Below are 15,010 nucleotides of genomic sequence, written 5' to 3' on the forward strand. Positions count from 1 at the left end.
CGAAAAATAATAGAATAAATATATTGATTCTATCCCTATAGTTCAACTTTCATGCCATTAATTACAAATAAATTGATGCCGTTTATACGATTAAACAGTGGGATAATAAGATTCGTATGATAAAAAATTTATGAAAAATGAAATGACGACAATGAGACGAATATTTATGATCTTGAAACGAACGAATTAATATACGTCTCTCTGAGTAATAATTTCGAATTTTTCGATGAATTTAAGAAATGAATTAAAAAAAATAAAATAAAATAATATATATATATATATATATATATATATATATATATATATACACACATATATATATATATATATGGGAAAAAAAATTCTCAGAGTTTACTCGTAATCTTCTTCCGCAGGTCGAACTTGAGGGAATCTTCTGATCGCTTGATGCTGTTGTGGTTGAGGTCGTCTATGTTGAAGAGGTATATTCACTTCTTCGGGACTATGAAAAACTTGATTCACCGGTAGACGAAATTGCGGTACTTGTATTTGAGGACGTGCCGACGAAGGAATGCTGTTCAAAGCTGCTGATGGTTGACCGGTGAAAACCTGAACGGATTGGAAAATTTAATAAACGAAAATGACGATCTACAGGAGAATAAATTATTGCGAATTTTATTCGTTGTATTTTCTATGGTATTTATTTTATCGAAGATAACGAAAAATTTCATCATTCGAACTGGTTCAAAAGCTGAGCATGATGAATAACGTTGCGGCATAATTTGTAAGAGTGCAATCATGAGAGTAAGCAAAGTGTAGAACAAAGCAAAAGACAGTATGAAGAAGATAAAGAAGTTTGAGAATATGGAAGAATAGAGAGAGAAAAAGAGAAAGAGAAAAGATATAGAATAGGAGAAAGACAACATGCACAAAGAAATCCAATCTATATTTCAACTTCATAAATAACAATAATGAACAACAACATGCGAATAATGATGACGTTGATCGTGAACGAAGATCCATTCGTTCATTGATTTTCTTTTTTTTCCCCCGTGCTTTTCATTGAACAAGCCAGTTATATATATTCAGGCGCGTCACGGAAAACGGATCCAAATTATTGAAGTTGGACGTCAGTGTGCTGGTATCACGATTAAGGAGTCTTCAGAAATGATATGGTAACGGTACCTGTTGCAGAGGACGTCGAACAGGTGCTGACGTAGGAGTGATCTGATAATCGCCTGCCTCCCTTTCATCGGTATATATATCCGCTGGATAATACCTCTCGCTGTATCTCAAGGTCACGTTAGGTTTCGTTTCAGCTTCAGCTTGGTTCAATGGTTTGTAAAGATATTCATTGACGAAATGATATTGCGAGCTCTTTTTGCAACTGATATCACCGCTCGGTGGCATACAAATTAGGTGAACCTTAAACATAAAGCCATCAGTTAATGACCTTTGATTGGTGAAAAGCGAAAGTAGTATAGTTTGACGATACTATTTCATTTTATATTTCCTTAGGAAGGAAATACGAGGTCCTTTACCCCGGAAGTTATTCTGAAATAAATTGGCGCACAGCTGCGGTCTAAGCCGCTATTTGGAATTTTTTCAAAGTTTAAGAGCACATACCGCATTTGTTACGATCATGCCAAATCGTAAAGTGAAAATTGTTGTTTATGTTCAAGTCACGTGCCAATAATTACCTGATGGAATGTAAATCCTTCTGGACAGATCCAGGAATGTTTCGCATTTTCATGACAATAGTGGAAGACCTCGCAATGCAAATCTTCGTCGGCATAATATCCAGTTTGTTTACCAACACAATCGAACTTGCTCTGAGGAAGTAGAAGGGTCAAACGATCCGGTTCCTCTTTCTCTTCCTCGATTTCTTCCGCATTGATCTTTAATAAAAATTATTATTTGATATGATCTAATTTCAATGATAATTCTCTATTAATGATAAATAAATGTTATGATCTAAGTACCGGGCCATTGGGACCAATCGGACCACCACCACCACGAAGAGGTGGTGGACCACGTGGTGGTGGACCACCTCCTACTCTTACACTTGATTGATAATCATGAGAACCATCGAGCGGTGACGATGTTGGTTTACGATACAACTAAAATACAAAATGAAGATAAAAAATTACCTGGTCATCATTATATTCCAAATGGAATTTCAATAATTAAAAAGAATTTGATATTACGGGTGGTTGATTATTCGGATTTCTGTAAAGTGGAGCAGACGATGGGGTGGGTGTTACAGCATTATCTTCGTAACTGTTATCACGAAAACCTTGACTCCCACCTAATGCGGACGTATAAAGTGGCCCTAATGTTGGCTTGCCAGGAAGAGTTACAGCTCTTGATTCTAAATCGTAAGGACCTTGCGCCACTGATGTCGCGATTACGAACAGCAGACAAATACGATACATTCTGAAATAATCAATGAGAAAGTTTGAATTAATTTTACGATTATAAATTTTTATGATACTTTCATAATAAATATAATAAATATGTTCGATCTCTTAAGTATCACGCATATTCACGTATTATATATTTATGTATATACTCGAGTGAAAGTAACCTTGACCATCGAAGTTCACTCAATTATACAAAATTACGATGGCTTATTAACGTCATTTATACATTGTATTTGCATGATTTCTAAGCTTATGTTCGTCAAAGCGAAAGTACAAGAGTAAAACTTTTAGAAAGCCAATGGCAAAGTGCTTTATTTCGGCCAATTGGCGCTATCTAAAACACCACTTTCTATCATCTCTTTCTACGTCTTTTTATCTCTCTCTCCCTCTTTTATTCCTCTTTCCATTTTATTTTTCTCTACTTTTCTCTTCATTCATGATCCTTTTACATGTCGATGAACGAACGTTTTCTCCGTTTATGGAAATAAACTGGAAAGCTAAATGCAAAAAGATAAAAAAAGAAACACACACATACACACAAATATACATTAGAATTCATTTGTTTTAGGCGAAGAGAAAACATACTTGTCTCGTGTGAGGGATCGTTTATGATGGATCATAAAAATGTTTGATATAAGTAAATAAGAATATTTACGAAGGAAAACAAATCAATGATTTGTTTGTTAAACAAAAATCAATCGATTTGAGTAGACAAACACGAAGACACGTTTGTATAGAAAAAGAAAAAAAAAATTATGGTAATATTGTCTCGTTCAATCGAAAGTGTATCTATTTGAACTTCCACGTTTCAGTTTCCTTTCGATCAATATTGTAAATGTAACAACAATACGAATATTCTTAAGAAGAACAAATCGATGATTTTAATATTTTTAGAAAAAAAAAAAAAACAAAAAATAAAGAAAAAAGGAAAAAAATCAATCAATTCGAGTCTACGAAAAGACACATTTGTATGGAGAAACGATCAGAATATTGTCACACGTTCAATTGAAAAAGTTCATATTTCAAATCTCACATGAATCTTTTTTTGACAGTTAAACATAGCCTATTATTCATTTTACTAGCTCCATTTATGGTTTGCTTGGCAATGTGCTGTGTGGAAAGCGTGTTACCACTTTCTAAGCATGCAAAACTCGGACAAGTGCTTGATTTCACGATTCGTTAAAGATTCTTTATGTGAGACGAAACTCATTTGATCGAATGAATCTTTCCGATTTGACTGATCTATATATTTATATATATATATATATATATATATATATATACATATATATTTTTTTTTTTCTCGATTTATTTTAAATTACATTTGAAATGATCATGATGATGAGGTATGATGATAATAATGATAAATAGAATCTAATTTATTTACAATATAATTGTAATTGAATAGGAACTGAATAGGAACTTAATTTTTATCATCTTCCATTCATCCTTCAACACTAACATTAATATTAGCGTTTAGAAAAACACGTGTTTCAATTCGTTGTTATTATTTTTTCAACTTTCTATCTATTCGTCTTAGACTCTATTTAACTCTATTAAACGTCCCTTTTGTTATTCCTTCTAATACTCATTCTATATTGTATTCAAATGATGATGATGATGATGATGATGATGATGATGATGATAAAGTGAATGCAAATCCAATCATGAAGCTCATTTGATCGAATGAATCCTTTCGATTTATTTATTTTTCTTTATTATTATTATTATTTTTTTTTTTTTTTTAATTATTATATATTACATTTGCACGATCATGATGATAACGATTATCTAATAATTTTTAGTTTAATGAGATCGATCTAATCGTCAATTAATTAGACTCGTGTTAACCTAATCAAAATGCTCATATCTTCTCTGTGCACCTGTTCTTATCGTAGAATTGAAAGTGCAACCTAAAAGTTATGACTCGTTACATAAGAATCTTTCTCTGTACGTAGGCTGGAAAAGGTCAAGAGTCAAATATTTTTATCATTTTTCGTTTAATAATTAATGCGTTCTTACGTAAACCAATTCCTTAAGAAGGTTCAAGTTAATAACGTTATAAATAAATTAACGAGAAATCGTTGATGTATCCAATCAATTTATGAAAGAGTATATATATATATATATTTTTTTTTTTTTTTTTTTATAGGAGACTACTTACTTTCCAAATAATTTCTCGCAATTACTATAATTTATCCGTGACTTTGACGATCGATGGTCATGATTTTCACTTTTACATTTTGATCGATATATTTAAGATGATCGATCGAAATGATCGATCGAATTTTCTAAGAAAAATCGTATGAAAAACGATCGAAATTTTTTAACGATTTTAACGATTAGTTTTAAAATGATCACGATATTTTTATTTATGGATTGATCGATCGATCGTTTCGATCGAATTTTCATTGAAAAATTACAAATGAAACGATTGAAACTTTTAATGATTTTCATGATCGATGTTACAATTATCACGATTTTTTTCGATAGCATTAGGATGATTGATATATTTAACAGACGATCGATTTTGAATTTTCGTTGAAAGATTATATTTGAAACGATTGAAATTTTTAATGATTACGACGATAGGTGTTAGTATGAATTATGATTTTTTTCATTTCTAATTTGATCGAGATGATCGAAATTAAAAATTTCTATTGGCCCTTCTCTGTTTGTATTTGAAACATTATAAAAGGTGATGGTTGAAGTTGATTGTTAAGAATAGTGGTTGGTTGGTGGCTCGAGACTCGATCGAGTGAAAGTGAGAGGGGACTGCGTATAAAAATCAGCTCGACAAAGAGAAAAAAGAACGAGAAAGAAACAAACGTGTCTGTATCGGATATCTTCAAGTCGACTTATTCGTTGTATGTTATATAGTGTATATATATATATATATATATATATATATATATATATATATATATATACATATAAAAGGATCGATCGTGAAAGATATCGAAGTTACGTTCGTAACGCTTGGAAAGGACATCGACTTTTTGGTTCTACTCCGAATGTCACATGGAATTCGATCGTTCCGACATGATTCCTTTTCTCTTCACTTTATTTCCTTTCTTTCTTTCTTTCTTTCTTCTTTTCATTCTTTCATTCCAATTTCTTCAATTTCGTACATCCGTCAAGAAAGAAAAATCGTTCTCACATTTGTCATTCTTCTCTTTGAATTTAATTTTGCTACCATTCGGTAAGTCCACGTTTATCTATTGCATTTAGATAAAAAATAAGAATAAGATATATATATATATATCTTAATAAAATAATAAATTTAATTTATATCTATAAAGTAGATAATTAGGATAATAGAGTGGATAAAAATTATTTGATACGATTATAAATTATAATGAAAGAATAGATCTTAATTATTCGATATAATTTTGATTAGAAATTAAATGACTATAATAAATTGAATGGATGAAAATTATTTAATAAAAGTTTTAATATGATGTTAATATGATTATACAACGAAAGGGATAGATGAAAATTAATTTGATACTAGTTTCATTTGAAGATAGATGATTATAATAAAAGTGATAGATGAAATTTATCGATAGTATTTGAAACGATCGATAGAAAATTTTGTAAGTGGCTCGTATTATTTAATTCTTGTTTTTCTTATTTTTTTTTTTTCTTTTTTTTTTTTTTGACTCAAATAATTATATACGCTCTATTTGCTCTTTTAATTGACTTTTTTTTAAAAACGAAGGAAAATCATAAATTCGATCGTGAATATTACATAAATAAATCGTACGAAAGCACGAAATATTTGCGTGGGCGCGATCAAGCGTAAGATGTAGAAAGAAGAAAGAAGAAAAAAGAAAAAAGAGAAAGAGAGAGAGAGAGAGAGAGAGAAAAGAAAGAAAAAGATATAAATCGATTACTGTGCTCGGAATTATCTTGTAGAAAGTTTTCTGAGTTAATACATTATTAGTTCGACACATATATATATATATTGAACTAGTTTTCGATCGACGAAAATTCTAGTTTATACAGATAAATATCCGAACGTAGATATTGATTTCCTTAATAAAACATTCTATGTATATACATAACACACGCGTATATGTAAATTCTATTGAAACGATAATTATCATTTATCTATTTTTTTTTTTTTTTTCTTTTTTCTTTTTATTACGTTGCAGCTGGTTTTATCTGTAATTAACATACCACAGTGAATATTATTTAAAGTGAAATAGATTTAAATATCTCCTTCCGTTTCATATAATTCGACGAGATTTCTCCGATAGCGCAATGAGACAGATCAGATCGATTTGAAACTTTCAAATTGATTGGTGAATAGAGTCGATCGCGTTAAAAGAAAAAAAAAAAAAAAAAAAAAAAAAAAGAGAAAAAGAAAAAGAAAATAAGAAACAAAAGAAAGAAAGAAAGAAAGAAAGAAAGAAAAAAAGAGAAAGACAAACAAAACAAATAAAAAGAGAAAAGAAACAATTCTTCCTGTTTTCACATAATCGCAATAAAATAATAATCTGATATTACGTGTTCGTTCTACGTAAATCGCTAATCGATATTTTTCATCTGTTCGAGTTGGAATTAATTCAGAATCATTGTCGAGATCTGAAATGCAACGTGATAGACATTTCTCCAATTGCATATGGTCTCATTCCTGCGGCTTGTTGGAGAATAAAGCATTGAGTTGCGTAAGGCCGATCGTAATGCGATGAAGTATCGTACGGGTCAAGTATCACTGTCACTTGGAACGCGATTAGAATACTTGAGTTATTCATTTATCTGATACATCTTTCCCATTAAATTAATCCTAATCACAATTTAATATTCAACATTGAACATTACGAATTAGTAATTATGAAAAGTAATAATAATATTTTGCGTTCTTTATTTCCTTTTTTCTTTTTTCTTTTTTCTTTCTTTTTTTTTTTTTTTTATAAAATAAAAACATGTTTTTTATTTATTTATTTTTCTTATTCTTTTTCTCTCCTTTTTTTTTTTTGTTTCTTATTTTAGCCACTTTCATAATCATTTACACGTTAATATATCATGACATAATATATAAATATTTTCCTTGATGATAAAAATTTGGAAAATGACAGATGCGAAACGAAGAAAATTGAAAAAGATGTGAAACGAATAATTTTTTGTTATCCTCTTTCTTTTTTTTTTTTCTTTTTTGTTTCGTTTTTTCTTTTCCCCCCCTTTTTGTGTGTTTTTCTTTTCCTCTTTTTTTTTAATTCATTCACATCTAAACAACTGATCGTACGTTTTTAATTGTAAATTTAAGATAACAGTGTATGATAATAAAAATAGAAATTTTAGAAATTTTGCAGAAGAAACGAAAATAGGCGGGGTATATTAAATACGCTGGCTTCTTTTAAAAATGTTCACCGGTCGAAGAAAGCAATTGCATAATATAAAAAGAGATAGTTGTCCCGCAAGTATAAATGCGGAGAACGCGGCTATATAATATAATCCGCGTGCAGGAACACGTAACCGGCCAACCAACCAACCAACCAACCAACCAACCAACCACTCGACTGGTTCTGGACACGCTCTTAAGGAAATCTGGAGCACACTTTATTGCTATAGCGACATTTTTTTTTTTCTTTTTTTTTTCTTTTCTTTTCTTTTCTTCCAGACGTTCACAATTCTACGTGAATTCTCTAGCGACAGGAAAACAGAAATTGTATAGAATTTTTAATTGAATAGAAATATCGTCAATTTATATTTGACGAGATAATTAATATTTTTCTCACAAAGAAAAAGAGAAAGAAAAAGAAAGAGAGAGAGAGATCGAATATTATTACAAATAAACTTTCTATTCGATGTATCAATAAAAACAAAAGTAACACAAAAAAATAGAGAAAAGAAGAATGTAAAAAAAATATAATAAAAGTTGTAGTTATAATAAGTTGTATTTTAATCGTGATAAAGAACAAAACAAAAAAAGAACAATTGAAAAGAGAGAGGGAGAGGAAGAGAGAGAGAGAGAGAGAGAGAGAGAGAGAGAGAGAAGGAGAGAAAGTACTAATCGAAGTAATAGTAATAATTTAATTATATAATAAAAATTAATAATTTAATATGATTGATAAAGGGAAATTATTCGAGATGTCAAAGTTATTTATATATACGTATATTGCAAGTAAATCTTTAGATTTATCAGCCAGTTTTATTCACGATTGCAAATTCGTTCCTGATTCGTAATCGTAAGATTTGCGACCGGTTTTCACACGTAGATTTCCGAGTGGCACGTGTCATAACTCTTGACACACCGTGCGTGACCAAACTAATTTTATACATTTTCCAACGCCGACAAAAAGGTATCGTTCATTTCATGATACACGAACCAGTTTAATTATGTGTTATAATCGTGTCGGACGTTGCCCTAATATCATACCTCGATCTTTGCCTCTCTCTCTCTCTCTCTCTCTCTCTCTCTCTCTCTCTCTCTCTCTCTCTCTTTATGCGTATAAGTAAAATCACGCGTGTCGTTCGCGATATTAAAATTTCGTTTCTTTTCTTTCATTGTTCTTTCTTAATCTTTTTTTTTTCTATTTATTTTTCATGGGGTTTTTTTGTTTCTTTCTTCCTCTTCGAGAAAAGAAACAACAATTAATATACGATCAATCAATACGAAGATATTCATATTAACTTATCTAGTACACAAAGTGCATATCTCGAAAGTAACACCGTAGATTTCACACTGTCATGAATATTAATATCGATAATATCGTTTTTTTCTTTTTTCTTTTTTCTTTTTTTTTTTTTTTTTCTTTTTGGAAAAATAATCTGAGATTAAAACTATGAGAAGAAGACACTTCACTTGTTCCTTAGATCGTAATCGCACGAATTCGAAGAAATTGAACAGGAAAGATTTGCCTTTATATTTTTCTCTTTTGTTTTTGTTTATACTTTTACTTTTGCTTTTGCTTTTGCTTTTGCTTTTGCTTTTGCTTTTCTTTTTTTTATTTTTTTTTTTTTGATGTCGCCATGTCGCTTACTTTTTCTTCTGTGCAAAGAGAAAGAAAGATAAAAGAGGAGAAGAAAGAGGAAAACGAAGAAAAAAAGGAAAGAAAAGAAAAGAAGAGAAAGAAATTTTTTTTTGAACTAAGAAAGAACTAAAATTTTTGTTGGAACCTCACTTACCTGTCGACAAGACACGAAGGTAGAGAGGGAAAGTTAACAATGAGCACGTACACAGGATTGACAACACACACGAGCTTTTATCATGGGCGGTCGGCTCGTCATTCTCTTATATAGTGCGACCCGCTGAAAGTTGCCTCCACCAGGTATATAACTCTGGATTCTCTATCAGAGTGGGGAGTGGAGAGACACTCAGAACAACATCGTATTCTCTTATTCTCCATTGATTCGCACTTCCACTTTAATTCATAGATCTCGTAAATCCTAAAAGAAAAATTCAAACAAATTAATAGTCTATTATTGTACGACATTTATATATATATATACACACACATTTTATTTTAGATATATATATATGTAAAATGAATTTTTAGTGAATGAATGAATGAAAAAAAAATAGAAAATTAATATTTTCAAATATCAAGTTCGAGTAATCTTAATGAATCAAATAAGAGTATCAATTGCTATCGTGCAAAGCTTATAAATGTCAATGGTAAATTAAAGGGAAGGGGAAAAAAAAAGAGAAAAATTGTAAAAAAAATCTCAATTATGATATACAATTACTTACGGATAAAAATGACAAAGTTTCGTGACAAGAAACGTTCTAATTTTAATTCCTTTCTTCTATTAAGCCGGATGTGTGTTATTGGAATCGTTTGGATCTACGGTAAAAAAGGTAATAACGATCGTTTCAAATCGAAGGACGAAGAAGTATAGCATTCGGATTTTTATACATATATAAATCTATGAATATATTTTCTTTCATCGAAGAAAGTCATTTTGCTTTGTATATACTTATAGACAGGAATACGCCCACATGAGTGGTCAATAAGCTCTGACTCATGATGCCTTTAAACAATAGAATGGGTCCGCTTCAACATCCTATTATATCTTAACGAAGCTACGATGTACACTGTTGTCATCTTAAACAAATTTTAATAATTTATTAACGAGAAACATATATCTTTTTTATTATTTAATTTTTTTTAAATATTAATTTTTGTCTTTTACTTACTTATACACACACACACACAATCGTATATATACATATATTTTACTTTTTTCTTCTTCCAAAGTGACTTATAGTTTTTTAATTGTGTCCTTAAAAAAAAAAAAAAAAAAAAAAAAAAAAAAAAATCAATTAAAAAGTTTCATTTAATTAAAAATTAATAATTAATGATTAAGAACTTAGTTGAAGATTAATACGTAGAACTAATCGATCAAAAATTTTTGTATGTGAAAATGAAATAGGAAAAGAAAATTGCATATATAATAATAATTTCAATATCGAAGGGAGAAGTTTGAGATGTTCGATCGATCGAGTTACGGTTGATCGATCGTCAGTCTTATGTCATCGATACATAACGTACATATACATAACAGAGACAATCACACACACACATCAATGCCAATACGTGATTGTCAAGAGACTTTCGTTCTTATTTCAGTCAATGTTCGCGAGACATCGTAAAGTAGACAGACACTTCCGAGTTGAGGTACTCCGCCCTCTCTTCCCATCACCCCCCAAAAAAAAAGAAAAAAAAAAAAAAAAAAAAAAAAAAAAAAGAAAAAGACAAAGAAACAAAAGTACGCTTCAGCTTTCTAGCAGGTGCCAGACGAAAATTTCCTTATAAGTAGGCCATCGTATAAAACAACTTTGAAATATTTTCGTTCCTCATTCAAATTTTATTCACGTATATTTGTATGTACGATATGTAAATGTGTAAGCGCGTGATTTTAATCTCGTTACATTGTATCGACGACACGCAGATATAATACCGTAACTCTTCTTTGACGTTTAATTTAAATTTATTCTACATATTTCGTATTGTCTAATCAGGAACGAATGAAATTCAAACTACCGACGTATCAGACTTCTCTCTCTCTCTCTCTCTCTCTCTCTCCTCTCTCTTCTCTCTCTCTCTCTCTTTTTGAGCTAACAAAGTAAGTAGTACATATATACGATATAATCTGTCTCGAACGTGTTTCGACATCGGTAAGAGACGTCAAAAATGAAATTCTACCTCTGGGCAATAAGCTCGGTGAGTTTCAACAGTGTTACTCGTCGGCACGTTCCATATTATACTGATCATATAATATATCTTAGTACATTGAAATTTATTAGAAATATAATTAGAGGAAATCAATATGGTTTCTTTTTCTTTTTTCTTTTTCCTTTTTTCTTTCTCTCTTTCTCTCTCTTATGTATCAACTGAACTGAAGAGGTTTAAGTTGAGATCGATGAGGTGACAAAAAGATAATTTTCTTTTTTTTTTTTTTTTGTTTCTGATTACGGTATTATAAATTTAAATATTAAAATTTTAGTCTTATGAAAGATTTAATTAATCATTACAGAATTTAAACATTATATCATAAGTTAAATCATAAATATAAACCATTTGTTTTATGGTATTGTTTCTTTTTTTTTTTTCCTTTTTTTTTTATTTTCTTTTATCCTTTTTTTTTAATTTTTTTTTTTTCTTTATTTTTTTTTTTTAATTAGTTTTACAAATCTATGCAGTAATATTATATTCTATAAATCATTATTTTGCTATTATGTAACATTTAATGAATCACTTTCAATCTAAACCATAAACTAATCATAATTATAAAGACATATAAAACTGATTAAAAGAAAAAAAAAAAAAAAAAAAAAAAAAAAAAAAAAAAAAAAAAAGACAAAAAAAAAGAAAAGAAATATTTTCTTTGATTCGATATGTTATAAATTCATATAAATACGATACATACGTCAATATCAATATTTGATTGTATTAAAAATATATTTTCTTAAAAATTGAATTATATCAAGGAGTAAAGTGTGAACCCATTTAGATGGCCCATTGACATTTTTTTTCTTTTTTTTTTTTTTTTCATCGGATCGTTATTATCAGTTCCGTATCATCTCGCGGTTTCTTATCGACCTTTCATCAATTGGTATACAGAAAGAAGATACAATCCTCTCATTGTTTTCGGGGGGAAAAAGAGATATGTAAATAATTGGTCGGATTTTTTTTTTTATAAAGGAACAGTGAAAACAATGACCCTCGCGGTTTGAATCAAAAGAAAGTAAATACACGATCCGATTCCATACGATTTCAATAAATTACGTGCTAAGCGGTGCGTTCGATTCGTCGACGAGTGAAAAGTGGAGAATGAGCGGAGTGAGTGGGAGAGAGAGGGAGGCGAGGGAGGAAGATGAACGATCTACTCTTCGATCTGGGTGAAGATCGAGAGAGAGAATGAAAAAAAAAAAAAAAAGAAAAGAAAAAAAATTACAGATCGAAAGTATCGCATCGGATCTGTAATTTTCCTTTTCGTTCGTTCGTTCGTTCATTCGATTTACGGATCAGCGAATCGTGATTTTACACGTCGATAAACTCTTACGATTTAGTTTTCTAAATGGTCTCCAATCTCGGCCTCGCTGACACGATTTTCCTTTTCTTATTTTCTTTCCTTTTTTCGGGTTTCTTTTTTATTTAATTATTATTTTTTATTTACACACATATATATATATATATATATATATATATATCTTTTTTCATTATCTGAATGGACGTTAAAAAAGTTCAAGAAAAATTCTTCTTAATTGATTCGTTTAATTGTTAATAATGTTTAATTAAGAGTGAATAATGAAGGAAAAATAAAAAAAAGAAAAAAGAAAAAAAAAAAGGAAAATCTCAATTACAAAGCTGTATTTAATTAGATTTTATATCGTATTGATAACGAATATAAACAATTATTAACGAGCGCTAAACGAATTATTCTATGCGTTTTCAAGGATTTATATATACGTTTATATATATATATATATATATATATATATATATATATATATATATATATATATATATATACAAGCGCACGTAAAAAAAAAAACAAAAGAAAAAAAAAAGATTTATTCAAATTGAAAAATAAATCCAATCATCATAATGTCAATCCAAACCCTTCTTGTGTACTCATTTTTTCTCTATGCTGCATCGTGTTTGAGAGTAATAGATCGTCGTCCTTCTTGCAGAGATCATATTAGTATCTAATCTAGTCGTTGCCAATCCCTAAGATGATCAATTCCATTGAAACAATTCGCTAAATTAAAAGTTTACAAGAATTATTAAGAAAATTACATTTATCCTTTCTTCTTGACAAAAAAAATTATCCAGGAAGAATTATTACTCTCTTATAATATTTGTAATTAATTTTAATTAAATAAGAAATCCCCGAGAGATCCTTTATTTGTGCACGCTGTTATATATTTTTATTTCCCTTAGAATGACTTTCTTTTAAAGATAGATAAATAGATAGATATCGATCGAGACGGACGATATAAACGTAACAATTTTTCATGAAATTAACTTATGAAATTTTCATTTTCACGCGATACGATCTTAAGACGATAAAAAGACAAAAGTGAAATCGCCCCTTGATATTTTTCAATTTAAAACAAATATTTTCATTTGTCTGAGAAAGAAAAAAGAAAAAAAGAAAAATGATCTGTCTCTCTCTTTCTCTCTCTCTCTCATTCTCTTATTATAGATTTCCTTTTTAACGTGAACGAAATTTAATATTCGTTCATTATATATCCCATATTCTTCGGAGGTCAGGGACTCTTTTGAAACATTTCCTCCTCGTCGACTCGTTACAATTCACTAAGAGGAGGTGTGGTTCACGTAGAAAGAAACAAACATTAGGTTGCCTTGTCTATACGTCCTATGTAAACGCGCGAACGCGTAAGAAACACTTTCACCGACGTTCGGACTCATAAGAGAAAGTTCCTTACGTTCAGAAGGTTACGCCCCTGCGCTACGCAAATCAAGCGTAAAGAGGAAAATACCGAAAGAAAGAGAAAGAAAGAAAAAGAGAGAGAGAGAGAGAGACAGAGAAAGAAAATGGAAGGTAATCCTTCGGCCGAGAAAGAAAGGACGTTATCCAAGGACGATTATAGATTGTTCTTAAACTCCGATTCGAAATTTTCCCGCCATATTTCTTCTTTCTTCGCGGCAAATTTCAATCGTTTAAATTCCTAAATCAAAGTCAATTTTACAATTTTTCTTTTTTTTTCTTTTTTTCGTTCACAAATTATTACATATTTTATTGTTTAAAAAAGAAAATAATAATACTTTTGGAAATCTCATCGTGATCCTATTCGTGAAATCATCAACGACGATCGATAATTGTAAAGAATTTTCTTTACTCACGTAACGTACGACGAGTTAAATTTATATCCGCCATTTTGCTAAATTAATAATCATTTTTAAATCTAAATTTTATCGATTTTACATTTGTTTCATTTATACGACGATAATTTATATGATTTTGGATTCATGCAAAAAGAAAAAATAATAATCCATTAGAGAACACTTCTACTGATCTTATTTGAGAGACCTTCAACAACTATTGCAGTTGGTTAATATTCTTACGCGATCACGTGACATACCAATGGTTAACTTCATCCCGCCATTTTTCAAACGTAACAATTATCTTGAAACCTTGTTATTTGTCAT

General features: G+C 29.8%; 1 protein-coding gene across 1 annotated transcript; it reads right to left on the minus strand.

The window, feature by feature from the left end:
• Positions 1–310: 310 nt before the first annotated feature.
• On the minus strand, positions 311–10,315 carry LOC124946898. The gene is made up of 7 exons (XM_047488309.1): positions 10,081–10,315; positions 9,516–9,776; positions 2,166–2,394; positions 1,941–2,078; positions 1,659–1,856; positions 1,144–1,383; positions 311–567 (listed from the first exon to the last, which is right to left on the minus strand). The coding sequence occupies exons 3-7, from the start codon at positions 2,391–2,393 to the stop codon at positions 352–354; spliced, it is 1,020 nt and encodes a 339-aa protein (XP_047344265.1). The 5' UTR covers position 2,394; positions 9,516–9,776; positions 10,081–10,315; the 3' UTR covers positions 311–351.
• Between the last annotated feature and the right edge of the window lie 4,695 nt (positions 10,316–15,010).

The sequence above is a fragment of the Vespa velutina genome, chromosome 1 (genome assembly GCF_912470025.1).
Source record: "Vespa velutina chromosome 1, iVesVel2.1, whole genome shotgun sequence".
Taxonomy (NCBI): domain Eukaryota; kingdom Metazoa; phylum Arthropoda; class Insecta; order Hymenoptera; family Vespidae; genus Vespa; species Vespa velutina.